Raw genomic sequence first — 16,676 nt, 5'->3', positions numbered from 1 at the left:
AGACTCATAATTTATTGTTTTGAGATTCGATATAACTGTTATTTGGACATCTGCAAACAAGAAACCAAGTTGAAAAAGAGATCTGTACGAGGTTGATATTCAAATCTGCCTGAATACCATAACGATAAGAGCTCCGACTTCCTCTCTTCCACTTCACAGTATTTACTCTTGCAGTGAGACTACAAAAGCTGCATACTTATAGTGTGTGTCTTGTGGAGGGTATCTTTAGAGTAAGTGACAGCCTGTCTACCAATTTCAGTTCATGTCTCCATTCTCTGGATTTTTGATGGGTTTGCACTTTTTTTCCTTGCTTTTGCTCTCCAGATATTTAATTCTGCTTTTCCAGCAAAATCAGTACTTATCCTGCTTGTATGCACATTGTTTACTTTCTTTTCTTTATCCTGTTATCTCCAACAAACAAAGAATTGAACACGGTCTTATCAAAACGAGCTCTCTTTGTGTCAGCCATGCATTGATATGGTGTAATTTGTCCACTTTACCTACGGGTATTTCTTTTTTTTTCTTCTTCCTTGTCATGGCAGCTTGTGAAGGCAGCAGAAGGAGAGGAAAATGTTCCTTCCTTGCAGCTGGTCTGGCACTATTATATCCTCACTGCTGTACTGTCCTCTGTCTGTAGCATGTTATTTGAATATCTTATTTATCCGTTAGGTTGGGAAAAGGTTTTCTAACATTTGATTGAATCTGATTTTTTTTTTTTCAAGACGTAAACACTGCAGTTTTGAGGGTTAGCCTGATGTTTACAACAATACACGACAACCAACATTTCAGTTTGGCCTTTGGGCGCGGTACTTGGGGAATAAACATGAATTAACTTCAGGCTATAAAGAGGGTATAATCTGCTGCTGGCAATGTGTGATTCAGTCATTACCACATCAAAATTCAGGGACTGCCATCTGAATGGCACTATTGAATGGCATTGCTCCATGGTAATGGAAAGAGCGAGGAGATGGGTTAAGAGATTTGGTCATGCTTGCAGGGTTTTTGCCAACTCCAAACCAAATTCCAAATGCAGTCTTTCAAATTCCTGTGCATTTTCTTTTTGTCCCAATCGTTCACCAAACCATCATTTACCAATGCCAAGCACGTGCGTCATGATTAAAGTTGTTTGGTGGCAGTCTTCTAATGGTTGTGAATTGTAAAGACATCAAACCTTTTTTTTACGATTTCTTTTTTAACATTTTTTAATTTGGTAACAAATTGAGAGAAACAAAATGCACAATTCAAGGTTCAGCAAGGATTCATTGAAAGAATCGAGTCTAAATTATGTATTTAACTGAACTTTGAATGGCCCTCTTCTGTGTATCCAGGCCAGAATTACTGTTTCTATTCTGGTAGCGGTACTGGAAATGAAATGTGCACTGTAAATTAAGGGTTACTCCATCTTTTGTTTAAGACACTAACATTAACAGAAGACAAAATTTCACAGGGTGTCTTTGTGTGTGTGTGTGTGTGTGCGCACAGTGCTTGTGCTATGCCTTTTCTTTCGCTGTCTCTGTTTGGCATGCCCCTAACTCCTTCTTGGCTGCTGGGACTGCATTCAAATAAAAAATTGAGTAAATGTTGGTAAAGTCCCAGAGAATTTAGTTGACGTGTGTAAAAACCACCAGCTCCTGCATTTGCCTGTCAACAAGTCTGTTTATCCCAGATTTAGAGCTCATTCCACCAACTGCACAATTCATCACATCCAAACTGGGACTCATTAGCATATAATGAAATGGGACAGCTAACAGGCATTAGGGATGCAGTGAATTTCAATATTATAGATGCTTTTGATTAATCTGGCATACAGGGTAGATAGTCATTGAAGCATTAGGAGGCAAAGGAGCCACAGTAATATTCAGACCACACTGGTGCTGATAAATGATGCGGCTACATTTTAAATGACAATGAGCTAAAAACCATTATGATAATTTATCCCACTACGTTATGAAAAAGTGTTAAAGTAATCACCAGTCTTCAAACTCGGTGCCGCACAGCCCTGTGTTTGCATGCATGCTTATGAAACGATTTAAGTTTGACCGTTATATTGAACAATTTATCCAAACTTATAAAAACCGCAGTGCCCAATTTGATGTGTTTTTATTCGTGTGTGCGTGTGTGCGTGCTTGCGTGGGTGTGTGCGTGTGTGTTTATGTGTGTGTGTGTGTGTGTGTGTGTGTTTATGTGTGTGAGAGGAGAGCGAGGGAGGGAGAATTGCTGAGGGCTTTATCAGAGGAGTCCATCAGGTTTTACTGATGCTCTGTTAATCTGCGTGTAGACTAGAGAGTGTCTGATTTCTGGCAGGGCATTAAGCCCAGTTGTCGCTGCCAACACGGCTATAGCATCTGCGCCATGATGAAATTAATGCCCGCCTTCTCTCCCCCTGTCTCGTGTCTTTCAGCGGAGGCACTAGTCCAACATGCAGCCATATTTGTAGCTTTTTCCTTTTTTCTAAAATAGTTATTCTCATAAAATGATTCAGTGACAAAGTGACACATCCCTAGAGGGAACAGCAATCAAAGCAAGGAATAAAATTTTCAAGCGTTGCTGTACCTGCCAAATGAACACTGAATACATTTCTGCAGGACTAGAGTTGACAGGACTGTCTTAATAAGGAACACTGCACTGTCAACTGTGTGACTGTAGTGGCTACTACAGTCACATCAGTACCTCATCATTCTATCTAAAACTAGATTATCAGCATAAAATCACACAATTAAATGCAGAACAAATTCTCCCTTTAACGAGGCTACAAAATGTATGAATCTAACTCGCTTTGAAATCCAAAATGTCATTTTAATATCTCTTTTAAAGCAGTATTTTTTAAGACCGTGTATCTTTTTAGTATGTGATGTAGCTCTCGTTCATATCCCATCAATCCTCTGAGAAGACACCTCTTTAAATATATACTCTTGGTGTAGCACAGTAATGTTAGGATTGATTGATACACAGCTGAGTTTTTCTGCCTGATTGAGCTTCAGAACTGGAGAACAGCCATATCTAAGGTCTGATCTGACAGCAGGGACACAGAGGGCCTCTTGGCAAACTGAATAACAGCAGAGCTCAGCTGAGCAGAATGTAGAGGAGGCAGGACTGTGATTTACCTGCCCAGGAGCAGAGCAGAGGGGAAGAGCAGCAGGCAGGCGCTGAATTGTCTTTCTTTAAAATGAATGGGCTTTAGTGGGATAATAGTAGCTAATGTTTTGATGGCCCTGTCTCTGTGATGTGGACCTCCTGTGGTCCGGACTCCCCTCCAGCAAATGTGAGAAAACTGGACGATGAAATGGGGCTTTGAAATAAGTATCACAATATTTTAACAATATTTTTACCATTTAATGTATGCAAAATCACTTGAACCCTTCAAAATCCAGTTTTCCCCTTTCAGTTTATCTTCAAATACGGTAGCTTTAACACTTTGTTTTTTTTCTTTTTGCAGTTTGTTTGGTGCTTTTATAATCGGTATCAATCCTACCAACTCAGCCTCATATATTTCTTGAAGGTATGCAGGCATAAATTAAGCAAATATCTGCCCCTAAAACTGTCACGGGCTTGCTAAATTATGCTGGCTTGTAACGCTACAGTGAATTCCTGTTTCGAGAGTTGATTGCTGCTGATTGGACATTAGCACAGATGTTTCTTGGCAACCAATTTACACATTTCTGAACTCTTTACTTACCAAGACATTTCTGAAGTTAAATGGTGGAACTTATTTAGTAAATCACTAGAGAGGGAGAATTTAGGAAGGACTCAAAGCTATAACTTGAATTTCTGAATCGCTGGTGTTTACCTAGAAACTTCCCTCACTCCTCTTTACTACAACCAGGCAGAAGCACATCAATTTATGCGTAGCTATCGTCCCCTTAACTGCATAAACTGACCCCGGGAGCTGCTGCCATGGCAACAGGTCGATGTCAAATTGGAACCGCAGGAGGCCCGAGATTGGTTGGAGTGCCGCTGGATTTGTTACTCTGAATATTGTTGCAGTGAACTCTTTGACTGGCACCCAGCCCAGAGGAGAAGACACACACACACACACACACACACACACACACACACACACACACACACACACACACACACACACACACACACACACACACACACATACGACTGCAAATGGTCTGATATCACATCCAACAGGCCTTCTGACAGCTTGATTGACAGAATGAGTTTAGGTTCATTAATCCAAAAAATATTGACACTGTAGCACTGAACTGAGTGTTTATACTGTATATACTGTATATGTGGCAAAAGCCTAATCCCAGCTGTCATTCCAACACATCTCTTGCCCCATTAGTGCAACCTCTCAGTCCAGAAAGACCTTAGGCTTGAAGCACAATGTCAATTAAGAGCGGGTTGGAGGACTTGTTGGTAACTGCAGCTGTTACTCTTTGGATGTATCGTAATGAGCTCGTTGGTGCAGCAGAAGTCTGTCTTGTGGCCACAGCAATGGATGTTATGGTTGGTTCATTGGACTGCCGCAGAAACTTTGCAGTGAACCGCAGCTCTGCAAATATATTGTCCACAAATACATGACACAGACCGTCTTGATTTATTTTGTTCATCCCTCTTGTTTACCTCAAAGTGTAGCTCAGGAAACGAGACAAAAAAGACCCGCTTTGTAATTAATGCAAATATTTGTGACTGAAGAACAGCAGGAGCTTTAATGATGCTTCCACGTGATGATTCCCTCAGACTGTAACTTTGTCCCTGACCCGCACTCATTTACTGCAACTCGTTACCCACATGCACACACACCGTATGACCTTCTGCCCGTCAAAGTGACTTTCATTCCTAAGCAATAGCTCGCGAATTTACCTCATGGTCACATAATGGCTGATGACCCAGATAAACTTAGCAAAAGGGATTAAGTTACTTTCCTCTTCTTGAATTCAAGACACAAAATCCTCTTGACTTTTAACATAATCGAAACTGATGGCTTTAGAACGAAGGAAGGAAGGAAGGAAGGACGGGAGGCGTGCAGACAAAATAGGGTTGAATGATTGATGACTGAATGGAAACAAGCCAAGCTCGGTTGCTATTCCTCATTTCCACTTTCCAAATGTGTTGACAGTGGAGCTTGCTTTTGCACATGCAAAATGGAGCTTCAGGTTTGTGTTGCACATCAGTCAAAAAAGATGCGTCATGTTTGCACCAGCATCTAAAGAAATTTACCATCCTGACCTATGATGTGATCGTGTTTTGATGACGTTGGTGGAGAGCGCTGTCTGATGCAAGTCCTCAGTACACGATAGCTATTCAGCTAGGAAGAGGTCCGGTGACTGTGAATGTGTCGGCATGTGATTAAAATAGTTTATAGTCATCTAATCATTCAGTGACTCCTCATGACTGTTTGGAAACGTGACTTCACCTGTCTACAAATACTATACGATGAGATTTGATCATCATACAACACCATTTTGTTCCAGCTGCAGAAATGTTAAAATATACATTAAATATAAATGGAAAAAAAAGTAGAAAAAGTAATTAACACTTAACTATAATTACCCAATTTGGCTGTTACAAGCACTATAGAAATATGTTATAAATAGTTTATTACATACCATAATGCCATTGTAAATGTATTTAGGGATATTTTCAAGTGCTTATTAATGTGAACTGTATTTGATCAATTATAACTTCTCTGCAGACATATTTTATATCACTGTAGTTTGGGATGGGTAATATATTAATATTGTATAGATACCATGATAGGAGAAGAGGTATCGTCTTAGATTTTGGATATAGTGATATTGTGAAATGGCATAAATGTCGTCTTGTCCTCATTTTAAAGGCTGCATCACAGTGAAGTAAAGAAATGCTCTGAAATGGTCAAACTTTTCGAGCTGTTGTATTATTTGCATCCCTGATTTTTCCGCTGTGTCTACAGGACCAGTCTGTCATTTTTGAGCTTGCTGCAGAAATGTATCAATGGGTGCTGAGGTGGTTTGTGGTTGGTCTTTATTGACACATGATCCACACTATCTAGTGGCACCAAGCTGAGACTGCCAGCTGTTGTCCAAGAAGCTGATTCGACCGCTGACTGTGTTTGTGAGCTCATATGAGCTCTCCATCTCGATGAATACTTATCAGAGGCAGTGCAGTGATGAACCGAAGTGACAGCTCTGGCTGTGCTGGTCTGTTTCTGATCCGCTTCTCCTCAGCAAACCTGTGTGGCATTCTCAGTCCAAAGCCGACAGCAACACCGCCACCAACCCCCACCCTACTTGACATCAACGCTGGTTTCTGATTTCTGCCATTTTACTGACCTCCCATCTGTCCGCTTGCTTTTTGGTTTCTTAATCCTGTCATTTTCATACTGTGGAGCTTGAGGGTTTGCTTGGCAGACGGGCCTGCGTGCAAACACGCACACAAACACACATATACAGCCTAGTGGTGAGAAAGAGCTCAAGCTTAATTGCTGTCAGTGGCAGTACAGATGGCTGCATTAACTGAAGTTAAAACGACCCATTTGTAAAACCTGTTGTGTAACTTCCCAGGACAGCCCCATACTCCTGCTGCTTTCATGGCTCGGTCCGTCTGAATCTCTCCAAGAATGACAGGGAACCACACTCACCTCTCTGCTGTGAAAATCATAGCTCTGAATCCAGGGATTTGGAAGAAAAGTGAATTCCTACACACTTCTGTAGTGATTCATTACTCACCTCTGTGCTAATTTATTACGCTCCGTGCTGGTGTTATGCTGAGACAAACATCTGCTCTCCTGTGGAAAATCATATGACTGCATGACTGTGCTTTGGGGGTTTAAGAATTACAAAGTTTCTTTAGAATTGTACTAATGGTCAGACAAGACAAAAGTTCATCAACCTGGTTTTGTCAAATGTTAAGGAATCCAAACTACAACAAACACAACACGGGTATCTAAAAATGTACAAATTATCAGTGATAATCAACAGTTGACCGTTGTAAAAAAAATATAAATGTTCTAGTTATACACATACATACTGCAGAAACATACAAATTAGGAAAGCAATACTAAAAGGTATATGCATGCAATTTTAAATATCTAAAAATGTTTCTTCACATTTAATTTCATTCAACTTAAAAACATAATTTCAAACATTATTTCTTCTGGTCAACACACCTGAATAGTCAGCTGCTGGGTTTTCTAGCCTTGTCTCTACATTATATGGACATAAAGTTATGTTATCGTTAATTAATAAAAAAAAAAAAAGAAAAGAAAAGCTATGTCACTGATGAATAGACAGACTCTCAAGGTTGAGTCTGAAACGCTAAGAGCCGTCTTCCTCCAAATTGAATTTGAATCAATTTGGGAACTGAAAACGTCTGAGAAGAATCCTCGTTTACAGCAGAAGTCAGTCGAGTGATGAGCAGACCAGGCGAAAGCACGCTCGGGTGTTCAAAATGCAGCGCTACCACCTCTGGACAGACACTTCTCATTCGTATTGTGTATATTTGCATTTTAGCCCTTCAGCTTCAGCCAGATATTTTTTTTGCAAATTTTGACGTGATGTGTGTCCTCTGCAGGGTGGTGCAGGCGAGGTGTCGCAGTTCAGACCATCATGCTCTTTGCTCTGGCAGTGGGACAGGAAGTGTGTGTGTGAGCGTCCCTGGTTGGCTCTGCTGGGATGAACATGCCACTGCACCAAATCTCTGTCATCCCCCGTGATGTCACCTCATCACGGGTGTCGGGAAGTGGAAAAGCTAAGGACAAGGATAAGCAGGTATGTGCTTCTCTTCAAGGATTTATTTAGTCTTAATTGTCATCTTTATGTGCCTATTGGACAGCAGGAATAAAGAAAACACACCATTTATGATGGTCTGCATTGATTTTTCCTCCCTCCAGAAAAAAAAGTGTTGTCGTTTTAAAGCATTTTACTGTAGCAAACACAGCCTCAGTTTGGTATTGTCACGGTTTTTGTTTTATCATTGTTTCAAGTGTTCTCATTTCAGCACCACATTAAGTCATACACCCATAACACACCCCAGGAAGAAATTCCAACGTTAAAATGTCATTATAATGTCTCTGCCTTTTTTATTTATTGTGTCCTAGTTGTTAACTTAGTTTGACACAGTGAAATTTGTATTTTTAATAAACAACACAAGAAAAAAAATGACCGAACCTGCTGAATGTCTTGCAGAAAAATTGGCAGAAATATGAGCCGAGATTTTTCATCTCATGAGCCTGGTCAAGGTCTGGGCGGTTTTTCCATTTGTGCCTAAAACCACCTGTAGGCCATCTATTTTTGCAGTTTAATGGTGGCACCACATGCAGGATTTATTCTTGGGGCTTTCTGAATTGGCTACTTCATATGTACAAAATGACTCAGTAACATCACCACCTTACTTCACACACTTTTATCTTTCTGCTTTTAAATTCATTTTTACAAGTGAAGATGATTTGAAGGTCCACTGAGAAGGATTTAAGGGGATCGTAATATTCAAGTTTTCATCAGTGTATAATCACCTGAAATGAAGAATTGATGGGTTTTTGTTGGCCTACAATGAATCTTTTATATCTACAAAGGGAGTGGATCCTCTTTCATTGAGCCCGCCATGTTGCACTGCCAAGTTTCTACAGTAGCCCTGCAGGGACAAACCAAACACTGACTTTAAAGAGGGCCTTTTGCGTTTTTCGCATGTTTCGCAGCCTCCGTAGATTCTCTGGCTCGAAGGGAATGGGGAGGCGAGAGGTGTTTAGTTGGTTGTAATGTGCAACCTAACTGATAAATGCCACTAAATTGTACACACTTCTCCTTGAAGCATTCCCAAAGAAGTCTCTTTTCTGATAACTCCAAAGATTTAGCAAAATAAAGGCCTCAACCAATCTGCTTTATACAAGAGGATTAGTGCCACATCTGAAAAGTCTATCCAATTTGATGATTTTGACTTTATTTTCTGAATTCTGACTTTTCTCAGAAACCACAGATTACTCCTGGCTGTGCTTAAACTCTTAACATGTCAGAATGAGTTATCAAGGCTGTGGCTGTTATCACACTTGATTTATCAGTAATAAAAAAGAAAGCCAAATGTATCATCGTGACTAAATTCACTCTCACATGAAATCTCAATTAATCTTTCTTTTCTTTTCCTTCTTTCTGTACTTTATCACCATCCGACACCTCAATGAAGTGCTCTCAGAGAGCAGTTGCTTTTTTGAGCTGGAGAACAAAGCGAGGTGCTAAGACAATATGTGCGTGGCCTGCTCTTTCTCCTCGGCCTCATCACATCACAATAGAGCTTCGCTAAGTGCAGCAGCACAGGTGTTCTTAAGAGGCTGCTTCATGCTGCCGTGTTTTCAGCCTCCCGGCTGTTCAAATGAGCTTTAAAACGGCACATGTATGTATGATTCATTTGTTAGCCCAATCTGTATTCACTAAGTGTTCAGAACCATGACAGGAGTGAAAGTGAACTGGGATTCATTCCAAAACTGTTTTCATATCATGCTATTAGTTAACTAAAGGAGAAAATTTGTGGAGGTTGGATACCTTTTTGTCGAGTGCATGGTTAACACGATTAAGGGGTTTAAACCCTGAGAGCAGTTGTAGGAAGGTTACCTCAGTTTGTCGGGTAAGCTTTTTAGTGTCTGGGGGGCGCTTGGTCTCCCTGCCGCCATGTTTGCTAACAGTGTAAAGGTCTGACCCTGCGTCTCTGCTCAGCATCACACTCTCCCTCTCCCTATCTCCTGCTGGCTTAGCCTCCCTTTCTTCCCTTCTGAGGAATAAGTGGATGAACGGCAGCCCGTCCTCCCTGTGGAACCATCAGCACAGTGGAGAAAGGAGAAAGTGAGTGTAGGAAAATAAAAGGGAGAAAAACGGCAAGCGTTTCCTTTGAATGCTGATCAGCTTGAGGGTCCTGGAGGTGTGCGTGTGTGCCCAGAGTTTAGTCACAGAGAGCAGGCCCATCTGGCCCTCTTAGACAACACAACTGGTCTTTTTAGCGCCTCAAGGAAAGAAAAAAAAAAAAAAAAAGGCAGAACTTTCCTCTACTTAAAATTCAGAGTTAGTCAGCTGCTCCTTCGGAGAGCCACACATCTTTAACTGTTGCTGGCCCCTATTTGGCCTCTCCTCCAGCCCCACTCCAGTTCACTTGTCTTCTTCGAAATCCTCTTTGGATTTGTGCTTGTAGGCACTTTGTCCGTGCACTGGGGTCCTCCACTTGAGAACTCAGGTTTGGGTAGATATATTAAAGTTAAAAAAATATTTTAAAAGCAGCATCAAACGACTTTGAGAGCAAAAGGTTTTTTTCCCAGGAAAAAAAAGAAAAAGTTCCCAGACAGTTCTCAGCCATTGCGAATAATACGGTCAGATTTATTTGAGTCTGGGGTTTTTGATAAGGCGTGCAGCGAATGGATTATGCATAAGTTGACAATAAAGCAAGCTCTGGCACAGGTTGGCAGGTAGGGAAGGAGAAAAACTAAACTGACTTTGCCATTTGAAATTTGTAAGTCTTGCGGGAAATGCATAGTGAGCTGTCAGTGTTTGTTGATTATCATTTCTCTTGAACCGCATCTGCAATGTCACTTACTGCTGTATTTACATGAGCAGCATATGAGTATTTCTATTGAATTGAGAAACATAGCAAATCTTCATTGGATGCAGCTGTCACTTTCCTTTTCCCGGTAACACACAAACACACGAGACCTCGCTCACACCGGTATTATACTTGGCTGTAGATGTCTGTAACTCTGCGCACACACTGAACACTGATAGTCTATACCTGCCCTTTTGATGCAGCATGTATTTTTTTTATGAAAGCGGAGAGAGCGCTGGAGGCTTTGTCCTTCAATAAGTGTGTGTCGGAGTCAAGGACAGAGAAGACTGCCTGTTTCTCTTTTGATGTTTGGCAGTTTGATAACAGAGGTCCTGGGCACTCATGGAGCATCGCTGGGCTTTGTAGAGACCAAGATCAAAAAACTGACCGCCACAGCAAAAAGTTTTCAACGCAGCCTGCAGGGGAGACGGGGACTGTTTAATGTGTCTGTCTATTCGGACCTAATGAAGCACTTCAATTATCATGACAGGATTTGTTTTTGTACCCCCCCCCCCCCCCCCCCCAAACTTCGTACGATTTGTCCACCACTTAAAACATTCCTCTTGCAATTTTGGTGTAGTTGAAGCATTTTAGCTGAGATGGCAGCCAGTAACCTGTTTACACCCAGTACTACTTTATCTGTCAAACATTGTTCAAAAAATACCTTTCGATTTAAATTCTACAAATGTGGTTAAAAAATACTTGAAAATATGTTTCTCAGCCCTGAGGCAGAGAAACATATTCCAAACATTTGGTTGATCAAAACTGTCCAAATCAGTCCCTTCCAGATTGCCTTGCCCAGGGGCTTGCAAATGGAAATACCTTGATAATTACCCAGAAAGCCTTGGGGCTGGGGAAACTAGGCGCAAAATGCAGAATTATCAGGAGAAGGAGTGTTTACATGTTATGTGACTCGAGTATATCAGGAGTAAACTCACGGTGGTCACATCTAGTTGGAAACAGCTTCGGGTAACAACAGGATGTGAGCAGTTAAATATGTACTTTAAAGGTGTGAGTAAAAATAAATTTGGTCGCTAGCCATATTTGTGTTTTCTTAGGGATATACGCTGGTGCACAAATTATCTCCCTCTGAGACACACACACACACACACACACACACACACACACACACACACACACACACACACACACACACACAAAATATTTCACCCTTTACTGTACTCGTGTGTTAATCCAGTTGACACTCAGGTTACACAAATTAAGAAGCATGCACATAATCTCTCTCTCTCTCTCTCTCTCTCTCTCTCTCTCTCTCTCTCTCTCTCTCACTCACTCAATGTCACACACACACACACACACACACACACACACACACACACACACACACACACACACACACACACACACACACACACACGTACGTATAAACATACATTCTAAGGCCAACCGGGTGCTTCAGTCAGTGCATGAAGCCGGATCTGGAGAGGGAAGATAACACAGGCAAAATAGGATTCTCTGTATTCTGGCAGCAGTTTTCATAAAAGTATGAATGTTGAGTGTCAGCAATATAACCTGCTTTACATATAACACCCAAGAAATTCAGAACAAATGTACAAACTCTGCATTCATTCTGTCTTTAGCCATTAATATACTGACTGAGGACTGAATATAGTTGTTAATTAGCATTTAGAGATCATTTTAATGCCCATATCTGTCTATTTAATGTCAAACATAGTGAAAATGCCTGTCACAAGTTCACCAAGTAACATTTGCATCTTGCATGCTTTGTCTGATCAATGTTCCAAACCCAAAGCCATTCAAAATCAAGCAATTATCACATTTAAGATAAAACCACTAAATATTTGGCATCTCTGCGCCAGACTATTTGATTAATAAATTACTCATCATTTTAGCACCAACATGCAGGATTACCTACTCGCATCATATTTACTGCAGTCTATAAAGCTGTTTTTAGTTGTGGTTGATTTTCTGCCTCTTGTACCATCCTGTCTCAGCATTTGAGTCTTTCTCTGGAAGCAGACATTCGAGGACATGTACTCGAGATGCAGGTACACGCATACGCATGCAGGCAGCTGGTGTTGTTAGTCCGCCCGTCTGTGCAGGATTTGCGCGAGTCTCCCAGAGGCCCCGGCTGCGCTGAGCCACTTGAGGTTGAAGTGCTAAAATACATAATTAAATGTGGAAGAGCTGACATGACAGCCAGGCCTTGGAGGGTCTTGACTGCCTTGAGGAAGGACTTTGCTTCACCTTGTTCAAGTTTTCATTTCATTAGCGACTGTGATGGCGCCACAGGTTATTTTACTTTATTTGGGAAGCTGAGACACTCTGTGCTATATTAAGTTTTATATATGCAATTACAGTTGACCCAAAGCAGAGAAAATAGACTTTGAGAGGAATGGCAGGGAATAATTACAGTACCTTTAGCTGCTCTACTGTATATACTAGTAGACATGGCATATTGTTGTGCACTGATACAGAATCTAAAGAAAGTTTGCTTTGTCTCCAGTGTGAGGGGTTATGTCCTTTGCTGTGAGTATTTCAACTCATGGATTCGAGAGAGATGCTCTTACGAGAGAAAGAGACGTTCAGTGGAGACAATATCTTCTAATGAGCCCCTGTCCCACTGCCTTGCACCACCTCCACCCAGCACCCACCCACTCACAGACACACAAACACACACATCCAGTACAGGCACACTTTTTACAGCTCGAAATGAACACTTTACCATAAAATAAGAAGCAAATGGATATGTCTATAAATTAACCGGCTTTCAGATGTTATATTTGGAAAAACACATTTTCAAATGATAATCTCGTTATTTAAATTTTTGTGGGCTGTTGTATAACCTAATCCGACAGATGTATAGTTGTATTAACCTTCTAACCTACAGGAATTTGTTCAGCTTATCACACACTGCTGGAACTGAATATGCACCCAAAACTCAGAAAAAGCCCTCAAATGTGAATTAGTCATGTGGCCAGATTAAAATTCAAGGGAACCAATTCATTTTTTATTTTTTTTTGCACAGTTACTAAGGTGCATTTCTCAGATTTTGAATTTCTCTGTTGTAGGAGTGACAATGGTTGTAGTGCACAGAGACACATGCGAAGAGCCAGCAGATAACTAGAGACAGACAGAGATGAATAAAAGCCCAGAAGAAGTTATTTCCAGGAGGGAGAAATGAAATCACCACATGAAAGGCTCAATCTGTTCACCCTCTCCTCTTTGAGACGCTGTAGCCTCAGTCTCTGCTCTGTTTCCCATCCAGAGCCTTCTGTTGCTCTTCTGTTCAATGGAAGGTGTCTCCATCGGGTGTCTGAGGACGCCATTTAATTGCCTGTGACATGCTGACTTGACTCCTGTAACTCGCATGGCCCCAAAAATTCAGCCACATTCAGGTCTCTGTGCTCTCCCACAGTATTCAAATGAATCTTCCGTTGGAGACTCTGCACGTTTCCCTCGCTGCAGCGTGTTTTCTGGTTCGGCGGAGTCTGATACACAAAGGCTGCCTAATGTATGCTATTCATTCGGAGCCGTACACCCCAGGTGTATAATCAGAGTCTGATAGGACTCACAGCTCTGTCGGACTCCATTGTAGTGGCCAGTAAGTGGTGAGCACACAGGCTCATATTAAGTCTCTTGTGCATGAAATGAAAAATATAGTGGGCAGTCAGATATTTGCTTGTCCTTGTAAGATATGATAATGAGATTCCCAGTCATCTGTCATTTGATGGGTGAGGTGAATTTCATGAACTCCTGAAGGCGCATCGGTCTTTTACTGAGGCTGCATTTTATTTTTGTCCAATTCCTGCCTCCGTAAATGTCTTGATCTGTCTTTGTCCAAGTTCTCCTCCGCTCCCTCCTACCACCTCTTCTTTTTCATCGTCCTCCGTCATGGTGTTATCCAGTGGAAGATTAGGGTAATCTCGCTGCCTATGGACTCACTACTGTGACCACATTGTGAACTCTTCCTTGTTGCTGTCTGTCTGTCTGAGAAGACGCACACCCCAACGCTGCAGATATGGATTCAAGTTTTCACTGGTGGGAAAAATACCATGACTGTTTATACTTTAATTCTGATGGCATGACCTATAGTGTCTACACATAGTCATCACCTCAGTCAACCAGTGCAAAGGACTTCTTTTGTGATGAAAACTGTCTTAGACCAAGACACTTCACCCGCATATTAAAAAGGACTTTGATCATGCAGCTAGCGTAGCATGACGTTGATGCCTGTGTTTTTGAGTCAGGATGCCTTTAAATTTTAAGAAGACATTTACTATACATCTAGTTCAATATAAATGGAATTATTTTGATCCCTTGACTTTTAGCACTGACCTCAGGATTCAAAGTATTAATTATTATCCCTGACTGCACAGAAAAATGCTTTGGATCCACAGCTGTACGAGCAAGGCAGGTCAAAGTGGAAGCAGAGAGCAAATTGTTTTTGGTTAACCTTCTCCGACTGACTTCATTTTTATGATATCCCCATGTTCTTACATGTCAGCATTTAAAGTGATGGGTACAATATTATTTCATTGCTAGCGATGATGTCCAAAACTGTAAAAATGAGACTCTAGTTGGAAAACAAAACTGCTCTGTTATCTGGAATGATGTGACCGTGGCATTGCACCACTCTACTGAGCACTTTAAATGATGAAGATAGAACAAAGCATGTTTGATTTACTGTGTTTTTTTTGTAGGCTACAGTAGACATGTTTGCCGAAGAATAGAAACTATGAATGGCCAGAGTCAGTCTGGGAGACTGTAATAAGACCTGATCTAGTTTGCCTTTAATTTAAGGATATCTGCTATATTTAGCCCAGAATAATTCCAGGCCACGGATTAAATTGCAGCGTGTCTGTGTGGCTGTCATAGGTGGACATCCTCCCCATCTTCTGTCAGCAAGGGATATGTTATGAAAAGTTAAGGTGCAGCTAAAATCTCTGGGGTTTGGAACCGTTTTAAAATGGAAAATGAAAGCAATCCAAAACAACACATGCATATTCACACTGCTAGTGTATACAGAGTTGGTGTTTAAGAGCTGCTTTCATTAAAAGTAGTTTGATAAGGTACCAAAGAAGAAAGAAACAAAGACCACATTTAGTTCAGATCACTAAGGCAAAAAAAACAAACAGGTGTTTTGTTTCCCTTCCTGGCATAACAAGCAGTACAGAGAGTAAAACTAATTTTTGCCATGTTTGCCTGAAAATATCAAAGATCTTAAAGATCTAAACTTTTTTCAGCCAATTTAAAAGCAGACGCTCAATAAGCTGGATTGTGTTCCCTCCTGTTTTAAGTGTGTACAATGCAGTTGTGTGATGCACTGCAGGATAATATACAAAAATGCACAAGTAATATGCCCAGCCCAAACAGGCTTACAAGACACCATTGTTTAGGGGAAAAAAATAGAACCAGAGCAACATGAATTTCAAATTATACTAAACGAAAAATATACCATCCTTTTTCCAAGTGCTAGAAACAAAGGTACCTCATTAAATTGGATCATTAATATTCAAAATAAACAACCATAGCATTCTGTCATCATCGGTGCACCAAAATAGATGTTCTTAACTCGTCGTGATATGGACAATACAGAAGAAAATGTGACTCATTCTCAACTCCTGCTATTGTCAGATAATATTAAAGGATTGAGGACATTTGTCACTGTAATTTTCTGCATGGACTGTATATGTAAATTATACATAATTGAATACTTAAATCAATCATAAAACATTCCCTTCAAATAATCATCCTTAGGGGATTATTATTGCAACCTGTACTAAATTGATCTTCATCTGTGGGAGTTAGCGCCTACATTTAATAACCCTGTGAGATCAGTTCCTTAACACTGTCATACAGGAAGTGCCAAATATGCTTCAGAAATACATCTTTGATTAAAACGATGGACATATTTGTTTCTAAATCAAAGGTGATAGTCCACTCTCAAGAGCATTAAACAAATGGACGGATCTGCTACTTGTTTGCCGTTTACAGGAGGGGAGAATGTGCTCCTGTTATATTGGAAAGAAAGGCAGCATTCACATGCAGTTCCCAGAGGCAGAGTATAATACCAGATGTTTGTTACTTGGAAATGTCTACAGCTTGAAGCCCAGAGCACATTTTAAAATCTTCCAATCTACCTTCAGCAAGCGAAGTGTCTCAACATCTCATAGGAC

At 40.8% G+C, this 16,676-nt stretch overlaps 1 protein-coding gene across 2 annotated transcripts in view; it reads left to right on the top strand.

Annotated features, from left to right (window-relative positions):
• marchf8 (membrane-associated ring finger (C3HC4) 8) overlaps window positions 1-16,676 on the top strand; it is a 75,494-nt gene that overhangs the window by 10,890 nt on the left and 47,928 nt on the right. For both annotated transcript variants that reach the window (XM_069144677.1, XM_069144676.1), the window contains exon 2: window positions 7,510-7,706. In XM_069144677.1, the coding sequence (XP_069000778.1) occupies window positions 7,611-7,706 (96 nt within the window). In that variant the 5' untranslated portion in view covers window positions 7,510-7,610. The remainder of the gene's footprint in view (window positions 1-7,509; window positions 7,707-16,676) is intronic.

Source organism: Embiotoca jacksoni, unplaced genomic scaffold (genome assembly GCF_022577435.1).
Source record: "Embiotoca jacksoni isolate LCO1_2020_lvr unplaced genomic scaffold, fEmbJac1.0.p SCAF_12, whole genome shotgun sequence".
In the NCBI taxonomy this organism is placed as follows: domain Eukaryota; kingdom Metazoa; phylum Chordata; class Actinopteri; family Embiotocidae; genus Embiotoca; species Embiotoca jacksoni.
This window is presented reverse-complemented; position numbering and strand designations above follow the sequence as displayed.